This window comes from Parasteatoda tepidariorum, chromosome 7 (genome assembly GCF_982258835.1).
Source record: "Parasteatoda tepidariorum strain Cologne lab strain chromosome 7, Ptep-v5.0, whole genome shotgun sequence".
NCBI lineage: Eukaryota > Metazoa > Arthropoda > Arachnida > Araneae > Theridiidae > Parasteatoda > Parasteatoda tepidariorum.
Window position 1 is genome coordinate 113,441,817 of NC_141761.1, and position 14,457 is coordinate 113,456,273.

At 29.3% G+C, this 14,457-nt stretch overlaps 2 protein-coding genes across 2 annotated transcripts in view; both read left to right on the forward strand.

Annotated features, from left to right (window-relative positions):
- The window catches only part of LOC107442860 (uncharacterized), a 35,368-nt gene that overhangs the window by 243 nt on the left and 20,668 nt on the right, over nucleotides 1-14,457 (forward strand). Inside the window, exons 2-4 of the mRNA XM_071182993.2 lie at nucleotides 62-1,038; nucleotides 3,139-3,269; nucleotides 4,285-4,425. Coding sequence (XP_071039094.2) covers nucleotides 62-1,038; nucleotides 3,139-3,196 — 1,035 coding nt within the window. The 3' untranslated portion in view covers nucleotides 3,197-3,269; nucleotides 4,285-4,425. The remainder of the gene's footprint in view (nucleotides 1-61; nucleotides 1,039-3,138; nucleotides 3,270-4,284; nucleotides 4,426-14,457) is intronic.
- LOC147807405 (zinc finger Y-chromosomal protein 2-like) overlaps nucleotides 3,258-14,457 on the forward strand; it is a 63,017-nt gene continuing 51,817 nt past the window's right edge. The window contains exons 1-2 of the mRNA XM_087168929.1: nucleotides 3,258-3,336; nucleotides 4,285-4,335. Of these exons, the coding sequence (XP_087025055.1) occupies nucleotides 3,258-3,336; nucleotides 4,285-4,335 (130 nt within the window). The remainder of the gene's footprint in view (nucleotides 3,337-4,284; nucleotides 4,336-14,457) is intronic.

Consider the following 14,457-nt stretch of genomic DNA (forward strand, 5'->3'; position numbering starts at 1 on the left):
TAGTTGTATCAAATGCATCAAAATCATAAACAATAATAATACGAATTGAATATAATAATAGCTTCAGGAGGTCTCCCCGGAGGATGTGTGCAAGTACCTGTCAGAAAATAAGCGGCGGGAGGATGCTGGTTCAACCAATCCGATTTCCTCTATCTGGACCAACTGCAGGAAGGCTTCGTGTCGCCTTGGCGTGACATGGAAACTGAATGCGGGAGATCTGATACTGGAATTTGGTAGGGCGATCCTGGCACCCAATGATCGTCGCCAGGTTTTCAAGAAGTTTAGACGTGAAGAGCGGACGAAGATCTCTTTGGACCTGACCAACAACTATAAGGACCAGGGAAAGGTGCTGGGTGTAGTTGCTGAGTCACCCGCTAGCTCTCACTTTGTGGATGACGGTCTGTACACCAGGTTCTGTGACTGGCGATTCATTCATAGAGCAAGGCTCAATCTCGTGCCACTGAATGCAGTTAGGAGGTATGTGGAGCAGGGTAACCGTAGTGGAAACCACAGCACTCTGTGCAGGAGGTGCCACAAGTTCCCTGAAACACTGCCTCATGGCCTTAACCACTGCATGAAGTACTCGAGACTGATGCAGCTCCGCCACAACAACATCGTGGACAGGGTGAAGAATGCTGCCCTGTATAAGGACAGATTCAACATCCTGTATGAAAATCAAGTGGTTCCGAACTGTGGTGGTAAACGACCTGACCTGGTGTTAGCAAGAGGTGACAAGGCCTACATCATTGATGTAACCATCCCGTTTGAGAACCAGAAGGACTCCTTTCGTGCCGCCAGACAAAGGAAGATCGACGCTTACAAGAACGTGGAGCAGGAACTGAGGAAGACCTACAAATCAGTCGAAACAAATGCAATTATTGTGGGTTCACTTGGCTCCTGGGACACACTCAACAACCCTGTCCTTCAGCTGTTTGCCTCCAGAAGATACATTAAGAAGATGGCAAAGTTATGCGTCAGCGACACCATCCGCACTTCCAGAAACATCTACGTGGAGCATCTCACAGGGAAGCCCCAACAGTAAGTACATCTTTACTAGTCCTCCTATTACCATCTTTTCTCGCTGCCTTACTGTTATTGTTATCATATATGTTTGTATGCCCTGCCCTCCCCGTAATTGTGGGGTTGTAGTAATGTAATTTTAGTGTATGATATGTGCTGCTAGGATAAATAAAGGCTACGCCCCACGTTGATTTTTGGGTACCCCAGTAAACGTGTTAGTTTTTTATTGATATTTAAACTTCCTATCTTTCAATCCCCCTGCTACAATTGTATACACACCATTCAGCGATAATCCAAATAGATCTGGATGGTCTGGTTATCCATGATAATATAGGTTCCTGTGCAATTGTACCAGTTCCCCTTAATTTGTTATTTTTGCTATCCTATCAATAGTAGTTATTGACTCTGTCAATGTCTTCTATTCGTTAATTGATCATACCATAAGATTAGCTTATGTTTTAACGTCTGCCTAACCTATCCTAACCTTAACGTAATTTTAGCTATTTTCTTTGCTGTTATTTTTTAGTACCTCGCCTATGATTAGGAAACTCCTATGAGGCACCTCCCCCACCCAAAATTTTATTAGGGTAACAAAAATTTTAACCATTGTAAAATTAATATAAATTTGAAAAATAATGTAATACATTGCTGAATATATATTGATAGTTTTTAACATTACATTGCAATCTTAAAACTCGTACTTATCTGTTATAGGGATCAATTTTTGTGTTAACAAGAAATTAGAAAAGTAATTACCAATGTGTGATTCTTTTAACTGATAAGTACTAAATGTATTATTAGAAAATTCTATCTTTCTAATCAATTTATCTACATTTATAATGTGTGATACAGTAAAAAATATCACTTGTATTTCAAAATTAAATGTTTTCTTTACAATTTCAGGTTTCTCTATAATATAAAACTAAACACTGTAACTACTTTAGGGCAACAGGGAAAAGAGAAATAGATTCATACAGAGAAAAAACAATTTCAAAGTGTTACACAGTACAAAGTTTGATATCTGAACTGACATTGGACACTTTTTAACAATGAAATAAAATATATCTTTTTCAGAAAAAAAAGAAATTATCTTGTTAAAAAAAATATTAAGAATTTTTTTTTCTTCGTCTTTCTTGCTAGATATTAATCCCTAAAAAATAAACTATGAATATTAATGCTGCTGAATAAAAATATGGTTTGAAATGAATACCAGCATATAATCTTAGTTTCCCTTTAAATTATAAATGTTTTTACTAGCAAAATCTAATTAATTCTATTCCTTTTTTTAGATTATTATTATTTTTTTTATTGAATCAGCTTAATTTACTTTTACAAAGTGAGGCTTTTTATTAATATTATTGTATCTGATGGTATGCCTAGCTAATTCTTCACATCAAATGGGTAAAAAAAATGGAGAGTAACAAATCTTTATTCATGAAAGAGAAAGTTTAAATTATGCTCTGTTCACTATTGTTTATTTTTTTAACCTTTAAGAAAACATTGTGTAAGATTGTCATTGATTATCATTCATTTTTTTTAAATGAATAACTATATTTGATTACTTAAAGATGTATTTTTTAGAAAAAATCTATTTTCCAGATTTGCAGAAGTCCAAAGGATTCCGAATTCGGGACTTTCCACTGTAAATAGAAAATCCTGTACTTTGATGTGTAACTTAAGATCACACGTTATGAGTGTTAGAATCGTAGAACAAATTAAGCAAACTTTAAATTACGTATCATGTTTCTCTTATTGGTAATTTTGGAAAAAATTGTCTTTTTATGTGCCAGGCCACATTCTCTTCTATACAAAATAAAATATTCACGCTTTTTTATTTAATTTTTAATGATTTATGTGTGAAATAATGTTTATTTAAACATTATCATTTAAAGTGTTCTTTTTTTGACATTAAGTAGTTAAAAAAAAAAATCATATTCATAAGGTGTTTTTTGTTTTCTTGTTTATTATTAACTATACTTGTGCAATCTTTTTTGGTGTATGCATATATATATATATATATATAAATATTATATGATAAGTTTATATCTTTCAATGAAAGTTGCTTTATGAATCACAATGTATTCATATTTTAAGTTTATTTTTCATTTTGTTTTTTAGGATCATCTTCATTGGACAATACACTCTTATATTTTGTTACAGAATTGTTACTGGATAATACAAAGCGAAAATTGTACCAGTGTAAAAACTGCAATTACTTCTGTGTCAGTAATAGTGATATGGTGAGACATGTACGCACTCATACGGGTGAAAAACCGTTTGACTGCCAAGTTTGTGGAAAACTTTTTTCTTTGAAGAGTAATTTAAAAGCCCATTTAAGAATTCATAAGGGAAAAAAGGCATCTTATTAGATATTTTTGATAGAACTGACACATCGAGAAAAAAAATTAGTGAAATTCAGCTTTGTATTTTTAAATCTTCTTCGTTATAGTTGTTCTGTTCTATTGGTGTTGCTTTAGTGACATAGGCTTTTGCAATCTTAAAAATATTTCTTTTCATTTAAAGTCAGTTTTAGTTTAACTTCTCATCCCATTTATTTTGTTTTAGAGGGAGCATGAATTTTGAATAAAATCTAGATTATTCTGCTAACATGAAAATGATACTTATATATTTTGTATTTATTTAATATTATTTTTATTTATTTATTTTTTTATTGTATTGTTATCATCATAATCTGTAGCAAAATTAATTTCCTTTTATTAAAAATATTTTCGAAAAATATGCTACATTTACAATATTCTTCTTTTAGAAATGAATATCATTAAATATGTCAGAATAGTAAGAAGAGTTATTAGAATATGCGCGAATATTAATTTTGAAAATGTTTGTTTTTATTATATTATTTTTCTTTTATGGTCTTGCGTGTAGGATAATTTTTCTTTACCACATATTTTTTTTTTTTCGCTATTAATTATATTAATCAACTGAGATTTTTTGCAGTACGCTTGTCATTAAAATAAATGTATTTTTATTGTTTTAAGTTATTTGAATATTTTCTTTATCTCTTAAATTTATGACATAGTAAACTACCATATGACATAATAAACTACCTTATTTTTTAATGAATGTTAACCGATATAATGTACAAGATAAAAAAATAAAGAACAAACTTAATTTTGTTTGAAAAATTATGAGAAAAAAATGACAGGCTAACTAGTTTTTTCTTTATTTAAGTAATCCATTCATATTTAAAATGCATTCCTGTTGAAAAAAAATTATTTTTTACTTATTTATCCTATTTTCTAGGAGTGTTGGCTAATCAAGCTTTGTTTACCTCTAAGAAACTGACAGTTGAAGGTTTGTCTTACTGTATTCATAAATGTTCACTTTGTGATTACTCTTCTAATGAGTTATCTAGAGTTAAACAACATATGCGGATTCACACTGGTGAGCGACCTTTTATATGTCATTTATGCGGAAGAGCATTTTCTCAAAAAGGAAACTTGAAATCCCATATGATTACTAGACATAAAGTTTATAATACTTCCTGATTTGTATTGCCTGTTATAAAGTATATGTCCAGGGGTCTGTCTAGGTTTCTTTGAGAGGTACCTATTTTGTGAAAATTTTAACATAATTTGGGAGAATTATATTAAAAAATCTACACAAAAATATGGTGAAGTAGGAAAATATTTTCAATAATTTTGAGCTTAAAATCGTATCCAAATTTAAAAATCATTGTCCATAGTCAAATTTCAACTTGAATTTAATAAAAACATGCATTTAACAGTGCTACCACTAAAAGTTATTTTTATTATGAGAACATTTTCGACTTGGTCATACAGAAAAAAATTTCACAGAGAAAATTTTTTAAAAAAAAAATAAAGGTCTGCTAGAATAAATTTATAATAATGTTTACGATAATGTTCGAATGTTTAGAATAATATTCAAATTTCGACTTCCTGTAAAGATTACGAAATGAGAGCCTCGTCGTTTCATTTAAAAAAAAATTTTGAAAAGCTCGCTGTAATATGATGTAAGCAACCCATTAGGATTACCATACCGCACTATCTGACCAAACACGTGCTACCTAGCTTTTCTTACATACCGGGTGGGAAGTGAATTCTTCTACTACATCATTAGTAGCAATCCATGGGAGGGTTTCTTGTGCAAGTCGAAATGCGTAATTAATCCAGGATTTATCGTTTTTTTACAGAGATACAAAAACAAATTTTAAGAGGTACAAAAACAAATTTTAAGAGGCGGGGAGGAGAATCTTAGAACTTGCTTTTTTAAAAGTATTTTGTGAAACTACCATTTTTCCTAAAGTTGAATCCGTGAAGGTACCGCTAAACAGTGACAAATTTGGACCTGGACCATAGTTACCGAAAAATTCTACTACATCATTAGTAGCAATCCATGGGAGGGTTTCTTGTGCAAGTCGAAATGCGTAATTAATCCAGGATTTATCGTTTTTTTACAGAGATACAAAAACAAATTTTAAGAGGCGGGGAGGAGAATCTTAGAACTTGCTTTTTTAAAAGTATTTTGTGAAACTACCATTTTTCCTAAAGTTGAATCCGTGAAGGTACCGCTAAACAGTGACAAATTTGGACCTGGACCATAGTTACCGAAAAATTCTACTACATCATTAGTAGCAATCCATGGGAGGGTTTCTTGTGCAAGTCGAAATGCGTAATTAATCCAGGATTTATCGTTTTTTTACAGAGATACAAAAACAAATTTTAAGAGGCGGGGAGGAGAATCTTAGAACTTGCTTTTTTAAAAGTATTTTGTGAAACTACCATTTTTCCTAAAGTTGAATCCGTGAAGGTACCGCTAAACAGTGACAAATTTGGACCTGGACCATAGTTACCGAAAAATTCTACTACATCATTAGTAGCAATCCATGGGAGGGTTTCTTGTGCAAGTCGAAATGCGTAATTAATCCAGGATTTATCGTTTTTTTACAGAGATACAAAAACAAATTTTAAGAGGCGGGGAGGAGAATCTTAGAACTTGCTTTTTTAAAAGTATTTTGTGAAACTACCATTTTTCCTAAAGTTGAATCCGTGAAGGTACCGCTAAACAGTGACAAATTTGGACCTGGACCATAGTTACCGAAAAATTCTACTACATCATTAGTAGCAATCCATGGGAGGGTTTCTTGTGCAAGTCGAAATGCGTAATTAATCCAGGATTTATCGTTTTTTTACAGAGATACAAAAACAAATTTTAAGAGGCGGGGAGGAGAATCTTAGAACTTGCTTTTTTAAAAGTATTTTGTGAAACTACCATTTTTCCTAAAGTTGAATCCGTGAAGGTACCGCTAAACAGTGACAAATTTGGACCTGGACCATAGTTACCGAAAAATTCTACTACATCATTAGTAGCAATCCATGGGAGGGTTTCTTGTGCAAGTCGAAATGCGTAATTAATCCAGGATTTATCGTTTTTTTACAGAGATACAAAAACAAATTTTAAGAGGCGGGGAGGAGAATCTTAGAACTTGCTTTTTTAAAAGTATTTTGTGAAACTACCATTTTTCCTAAAGTTGAATCCGTGAAGGTACCGCTAAACAGTGACAAATTTGGACCTGGACCATAGTTACCGAAAAATTCTACTACATCATTAGTAGCAATCCATGGGAGGGTTTCTTGTGCAAGTCGAAATGCGTAATTAATCCAGGATTTATCGTTTTTTTACAGAGATACAAAAACAAATTTTAAGAGGCGGGGAGGAGAATCTTAGAACTTGCTTTTTTAAAAGTATTTTGTGAAACTACCATTTTTCCTAAAGTTGAATCCGTGAAGGTACCGCTAAACAGTGACAAATTTGGACCTGGACCATAGTTACCGAAAAATTCTACTACATCATTAGTAGCAATCCATGGGAGGGTTTCTTGTGCAAGTCGAAATGCGTAATTAATCCAGGATTTATCGTTTTTTTACAGAGATACAAAAACAAATTTTAAGAGGCGGGGAGGAGAATCTTAGAACTTGCTTTTTTAAAAGTATTTTGTGAAACTACCATTTTTCCTAAAGTTGAATCCGTGAAGGTACCGCTAAACAGTGACAAATTTGGACCTGGACCATAGTTACCGAAAAATTCTACTACATCATTAGTAGCAATCCATGGGAGGGTTTCTTGTGCAAGTCGAAATGCGTAATTAATCCAGGATTTATCGTTTTTTTACAGAGATACAAAAACAAATTTTAAGAGGCGGGGAGGAGAATCTTAGAACTTGCTTTTTTAAAAGTATTTTGTGAAACTACCATTTTTCCTAAAGTTGAATCCGTGAAGGTACCGCTAAACAGTGACAAATTTGGACCTGGACCATAGTTACCGAAAAATTCTACTACATCATTAGTAGCAATCCATGGGAGGGTTTCTTGTGCAAGTCGAAATGCGTAATTAATCCAGGATTTATCGTTTTTTTACAGAGATACAAAAACAAATTTTAAGAGGCGGGGAGGAGAATCTTAGAACTTGCTTTTTTAAAAGTATTTTGTGAAACTACCATTTTTCCTAAAGTTGAATCCGTGAAGGTACCGCTAAACAGTGACAAATTTGGACCTGGACCATAGTTACCGAAAAATTCTACTACATCATTAGTAGCAATCCATGGGAGGGTTTCTTGTGCAAGTCGAAATGCGTAATTAATCCAGGATTTATCGTTTTTTTACAGAGATACAAAAACAAATTTTAAGAGGCGGGGAGGAGAATCTTAGAACTTGCTTTTTTAAAAGTATTTTGTGAAACTACCATTTTTCCTAAAGTTGAATCTGTGAAGGTACCGCTAAACAGTGACAAATTTGGACCTGGACCATAGTTACCGAAAAATTCTACTACATCATTAGTAGCAATCCATGGGAGGGTTTCTTGTGCAAGTCGAAATGCGTAATTAATCCAGGATTTATCGTTTTTTTACAGAGATACAAAAACAAATTTTAAGAGGCGGGGAGGAGAATCTTAGAACTTGCTTTTTTAAAAGTATTTTGTGAAACTACCATTTTTCCTAAAGTTGAATCCGTGAAGGTACCGCTAAACAGTGACAAATTTGGACCTGGACCATAGTTACCGAGAAATAAGGCCGTTGAGATCATCAAGGTCTTTTAGTGATGTCACATACTGTGGTGCAGTGTTTTCACTACAAAACGAGAACGCGAGAATCTCGCATATTTTTTTCTTTTCTCTCATTAAAAAATTATTACCACTAGAAATTCCCGCATTCTATAAATCAATTTCAAAATTCGCAAATTTCTCGCATTACGCCATTTAGAATAAAATCTGTTTCACTTTTCTTCCTGGATATTTCATTAATTTCAACATCTGACCCGTTATCTATCTTCCCTATTTACCAGTATAGTTCAGAACCTTTTCGTCTCGTTTGTCCGTCGGATGCGTCGTATTAAACGATTTAAAAAATATATATGTTGCATTATTTTATGTATACGTGTGTAGTTCCTAGATGTAAAGGGAACTACAAAAATGGGCCTAAGTTATCAGTAATGTTTCCGAAAAGTGATGAAATTAAAAAAAAGGATTAATTCCGTCAAGCGAGACAGTTATCAAATAACCGTTAATAGTCGAGTGAGTGTTATTTATCTTTCATGTTTTAATATTCGTTTTTGCAGCCTTAATAATCAGCTTTTTTATTAAATAATGAAATAAGTTGTATTTTAGAATTACATTGCTTTAGGTAATGTTAATTGTTATCGAACATTGGAATATGAAACTATCAAAACATTCATACTTTTGCAAAACTCTTTGACATGAAATAAGGCAAATTTAAATATCATTTATCGTGTTTAATTGTATATATAAACAAATATAAGATGTTATTAAGAGTTAATATTTTTATTATTTAAAAAAACTAGTGAAAAAGCTTTAGTTATACTTTTAAAAGAAAGAAAAATTAATAACAATCTTGATTGGCATTTAAAGCTTATTTATTCTCAACGATAGCTTACGATCATTTGAGTAAAATTTCATAAATATTCATACTTGAAAGCAAAAAGACACCGATACATTAAATCATATTAATAAAAAAGGAATTAAATTCATTGTTAGCCATTTTAATTTTTGTATGTTATTATTTAAATGAATACTAATGAAACTGTTGTTCATGCTTCATATGGTATGAATCTTTCGAATGCAGGTGAATTGTTTTTGTATTATCTTATGCTGATACCTTAAATAATTTTTTTTTACTATTTTATAATTTGTTATTAAATATTGTAATTTAATTTTAATGTGTCACATTAACCAAAGATTGTCAAAAGTGTTTAAAAACAATTTATTGCTTGAATAAAATTTTCAAGTAACATTCTGAAAAATATTTTGTTATTTGAATCCGAGTTCTGTTAAAGTAATAATTTTTTTTAGAATCAGCCTAATCTACTTCATGAAATAGTGTTTTTTATAAGCGTTTTAAAAATTATTAAACTTTTTAAAGCATGTTATATTTTCTTTTCGGTTTTGCACATAACCGTAGAAATTGTTCTAATAGATAAATAAACATTGCATATTCATAAGAATATTCATTGAAATGTATCTTATATAAAATATATTAATTAATGAGATGTATCTTATTGAGTGACAGGAAAAATGATTTTAATAAATGCTTTTATATTTTTTTATTCAAATTTTTTTTTTTTTAAATTACGATTTAACAAAAACTTGTAGATAATTTCAAATGCAGTTTATAAATAATATTCAATATTTTCTTGCCTTTTTCAGTGAATATTTTTTTTTAATTATTGAACAATTTCTGCTCAGAATATTATACTAATAATACTATATTATACTAATAATTTTCTTGAGGAATCTCTATTTTGGGATATTTTTTTAACAAATCTTATAAGAAAGATTGTCATCAATGAATTTACTATATGTTAGAAAAACTTAAGATTTGAAAATACTTTACTTTTTTATAGTAAATAAAGATATATTTATTATTGAAAATAATAAGTACTATTTTAAAGTTTTACAATCTTAATGATCGAAATACTTTGCTAAATTACTTATAATTTTTTTATTATTATTACTATATAATTATTACTTAGCAAAATTATTTTGTACTACTTGAATATTATATGCGTCATTTACTTGTAAATAATTGCAGTATTTATGTTTATATTTCCACTTGGAATTTGAATGTATATCATAAGATTCTGAAAGAATTCTTTACAGCGTATTTTAAAATAAAAATTTTATGAATGTGCCAAAAAAACTATTATTTCTTTATTTGTCTCTTTTCTGCCAGGGTATAACATATTTTTATTTGTCTCGTATTCGTTTTCTTATGTATCATTTCTTATTTTCAAATATATGATTAAATCTAATATTTAATTACATATTAGAAAATAATAAATTATACACTTAAGTAAGGTTTATCCTTTTGACATTAAAAATAGTTATGTTGAATCAAGATTTAAAAATTAAAAGTAAAAAATTTCTTATTAAATTTCATTTCTATTCATTCATTTCTATTGAAAAGCATCAAGCAGTCCTACATGTTCATTTTATTGAGTTATAACTTTATAAATAACTTAAAAAGCTAAATTCACCACTTGAAAAAAAATTAAGTGGTATTAATTAAATTAGCTAAAGCAAAAATATATTATGTCGCTCAAAGGTTTGAACTATTTATTATAGTTTTTTCTTAATACAAATCTAAATACCACTTTATCAAATCTACGGAGAGGCCTTGACTCTCGGTGGCTATGCCTGGACAGACCCCTGTTGTCATGTACTTGGCAGGAGCCTTTTCTAATTATGTTTGTGGAAATATGATTAACTTACATTTGTTATTTCTAAGCAGTATTGCCAGATTCCGATAACCGTTCACCCCCAAATAGAGTAAAATCCCCTAAAATTTTTTTTAAAAATCTAAAATTTTTAACTTAATGTATAAGTAATTAAAAAATTGTTCAAAAGTTAAATACTGTATAGAAAACGTTGCTTTAATACTTTTTAATATTTTACTATCATCAAAAAATAATCTTTTTTGTATTTCAGTTGTTACATTATCTTTAATTTCTACTAAAATATTTAAGATATTTTTTTCAATACTTGACTCGCACATTTTTTCATAAATATTTTTATTATCAATGATATAGTCTTTTTTAATATTTTAATTCTAATATTATGCTTAAATTTCTGATAAAATATGCAGCATATTTTCGTCAATACTTTCTGATTTGTTTATGTTTTTGCTGTTAGACATTTTTAACATAGAAGAAGTCGGTACAAAATTATGAAAAACATTAGAAAGTTGATATCGAACGTGCAAAATAGCATCAGCTGTAGTTATAGCCATTTTATTCCTCAATTTGTCTTTAATAATATTTAATATGGAGAAACTTTCTTGTGCTTTGTACGTACTTCTTTTTTTCTTTATCCTTTGGCATTATTTTTAAACCATGCACATTAAAAATTTTAAATAATTTGAATTCAAATTCGCCAAACATATAGGTTGATGGAACTAAGTAATAACTTACTACATTCAACAAAGGGGTTAGGCTCTAAAATGAAATCTTAATCTTTTTATTTTGGCTTAACATATTGATTTTTATACAGTACAGAACCTGTTATCCGGAAATTGGAAAACCAAAAAACCGGAACGAAATTCGATAAATTTTCCCGCCATTTAAAAGAAACAAACATTTTTTTTCCTCATAAGATTTTAGGACTTTTCGTTCTTTTTTGAAAGATGTTTACCTTACCATCATTTTAAAAATAATCATTAGTGTATTATTTCATCGTTTTTTCTTCTTTTTAAGATTATTTCAACTTTTTTTTTTTATAGTTGGGTTTAACAATAAAAAAACGTTTTTTTGTAGCGATTCAGAAAACCGGAAAAATCAGTTATCCGGAATGTGGATGGTCCCGATCGTTCCGGATAATCGGTTCCCTACTGTATTACCATCTCACACATTCAGTTATAAAATTTGATATTGGAACGTAACCAAAATGAAACTAGTAAAATTCACAAATAACCCTAAAAAAATTTTAAAAAAACCTAAAAACAAATTCCCCTAAAATACCCACTGAAGATTAAAAAATCCCCCTAAATTTAGGGGGAAAACCCCTAATCTGGCAACACTGTTTTTAAGTTATATACAAAATTATTGCTTTCATTTTAAATATATTCCATAATATTTGAATGAATTTACTTATGATATCTGTATCGTATGTAAGCACCAATAATTTTGCATGATTGGTGAAATATTTGCGGGTTCGCATGTTCGTCTATTCAGCGTTCTAGCTGGGTTAGGTGTATCGATTGGTTAAGTCTAGCACTCCGCATGTACATATATTGAGCTGAGTTTGGTGAGATTCTTGCAAAATGCAGCAGAGTTGCGCATGAGAGAGACATATTCTCAATTTCAGGTTTCATTTTCCACCCTCTGAAATTGAACTGAAAAAGTTTTCGATCTCTTTATAGTGGTTAATACAATAAAAAAAAGTTCTTATGTACAAAACTAGTTATTTTATCTTGATCATGTAAAGTCTTTGAAAATTATTTTGCAATCTGTTAATGTATATAGTATGTAAAAATATTTTTTGAGTGCTTAAAAAGTGCTTATTTTTTTGTTTAAAGATTTGGCTACTGAAAAAAAATAGAAAAATTTAAGTAAATTATTAGTTTTGAAGTAAATTGCTCTTATTGAGAAAGAAACAAAGCATGAAACCTCTGCTTTCTGTAGTTAGGTAGTATTTGTATGGAAACAACACAATTTATAAAAGCTTTGGTCATAATTTTTCAATATCAGCCAGCATTTTTAGCTTTAGTAATTTTCTAAGAAAAGTGCAGTGTTTTCGAAATTGTACTTCCCATCAATTAGCACAGTAGTGAATCTAAAATTTACCCACCGTTATTTAATTTTATTTGTGCAACAATAATTGATATAACAATGGGTTAAGTAATCTTACGAATAACAATTATTATAAAAAAAACTTAGTTATTGTAAATTTGTAATTGATGTCTGAATACTTCAATTTTATGAATTAGTATATCATATCATACTATTTGTAGTACGTGCAATAAATCTCTAAAGTAATGATTAATAAATTGAATATAAATTTTTAATTAGCTCATTAGTGTTTCATTCTTTTGGACCATAATAGAAAATGCAGAGTTTTTATAGTTGAAAACCATCTTGAAGAACAGTAAATAAATCGAATATGAAGTTTTTACTAGAGTTCATATTGTACTGTGATTTCATAGTTGAATACAGCCTTAAAAAACTTGTAGCCCAATTTTTTGATGTAGATAAATACAGAAACAACTTTTCTGTTGTAGCTACTATATATAATAGTATTAAACTTTGTGGCTGAGTGGTGTTTCTTCATAAAATAAAATTGTAGATTCTCTGAGTAAAAAATCAACCAGATCAATTACTAAAGAGATTTTTTTAAAAATCACTAGCATCAAACTTACAAGTGATAAAATTATGAATCAGATGAAAATCAGCAATCAAATTCAGAATGTATAGCTCAACAACTTTTTTATTTTAGTTTTTACACTGCATGCTAATATTGTATTTATGGTGTTGTTGTTTTTAACTTTAAAATTACCATTGTTTATTTAGCCTGATTAGACAGTAGTATGATTTTATTTTCCTAATTTGCAGTTAATATTACTATGGAGCAAGAAGAGTATATTTATACTTATGTTGTTTTCTGTTTCACTATGATTATAATTATTTACTTAATTCTTAACATTTCTCTTTTGTATTAGTAACAAAAATAAAAATGTTTTGCTATTGTGAGTGGATAAATATTTTGGGTCTATAATTTCTTGTGGTTTTCAATATAAGTTAAAAATTACCTGAAAAATTTATGTAAAAAAGTAAACTTATTTGAAACAATGACTCATCTTGTACATTGTTACTTGCTCATTATAAACTACTTTTTTTAATTTTTCTATTAAGAATTTGATGTTATTGCAGTTATTTCAATTAAGAAATTTGAAACAAAAGTACATTAAAAAAACTTATCATTTAGCAACTTTAAATGAATAAATGTTTTAGGTCAGTGATTTGGCTGTAGGTTTTAGCTTAAATTAAAAAATTACCTGAACAATGACTTAAGTTTTACCCTGTTTTCTTATCATAATTAATGGAATAAATGTTTGAATAAATATGCTATAAGGAAATTAAGGACTTAAATGTTTTTTCAGTATGTTAATTATAATGTTAATGTTTGAAAAAAATGTTGTATTTCTTTAATTCTAAAACTTTATACTGCTCGCCACTTGTTGAAAACATGACGGTGTAATTTGAAGAAAAAAAAGAAGAAAAAAAATTAAATGTTATTTTAATGCTTACTTTTTGTCTAGTATAAATGTGCATCCTATTCTTCTGTAGTAAATAAATCAAAAGTGCAAAATTTAATAAATGTAGACTGTATTTATACATTTTGATTTGAGAAAAAAACATAATTTACAAAATATATTTTTATAACTTTAAT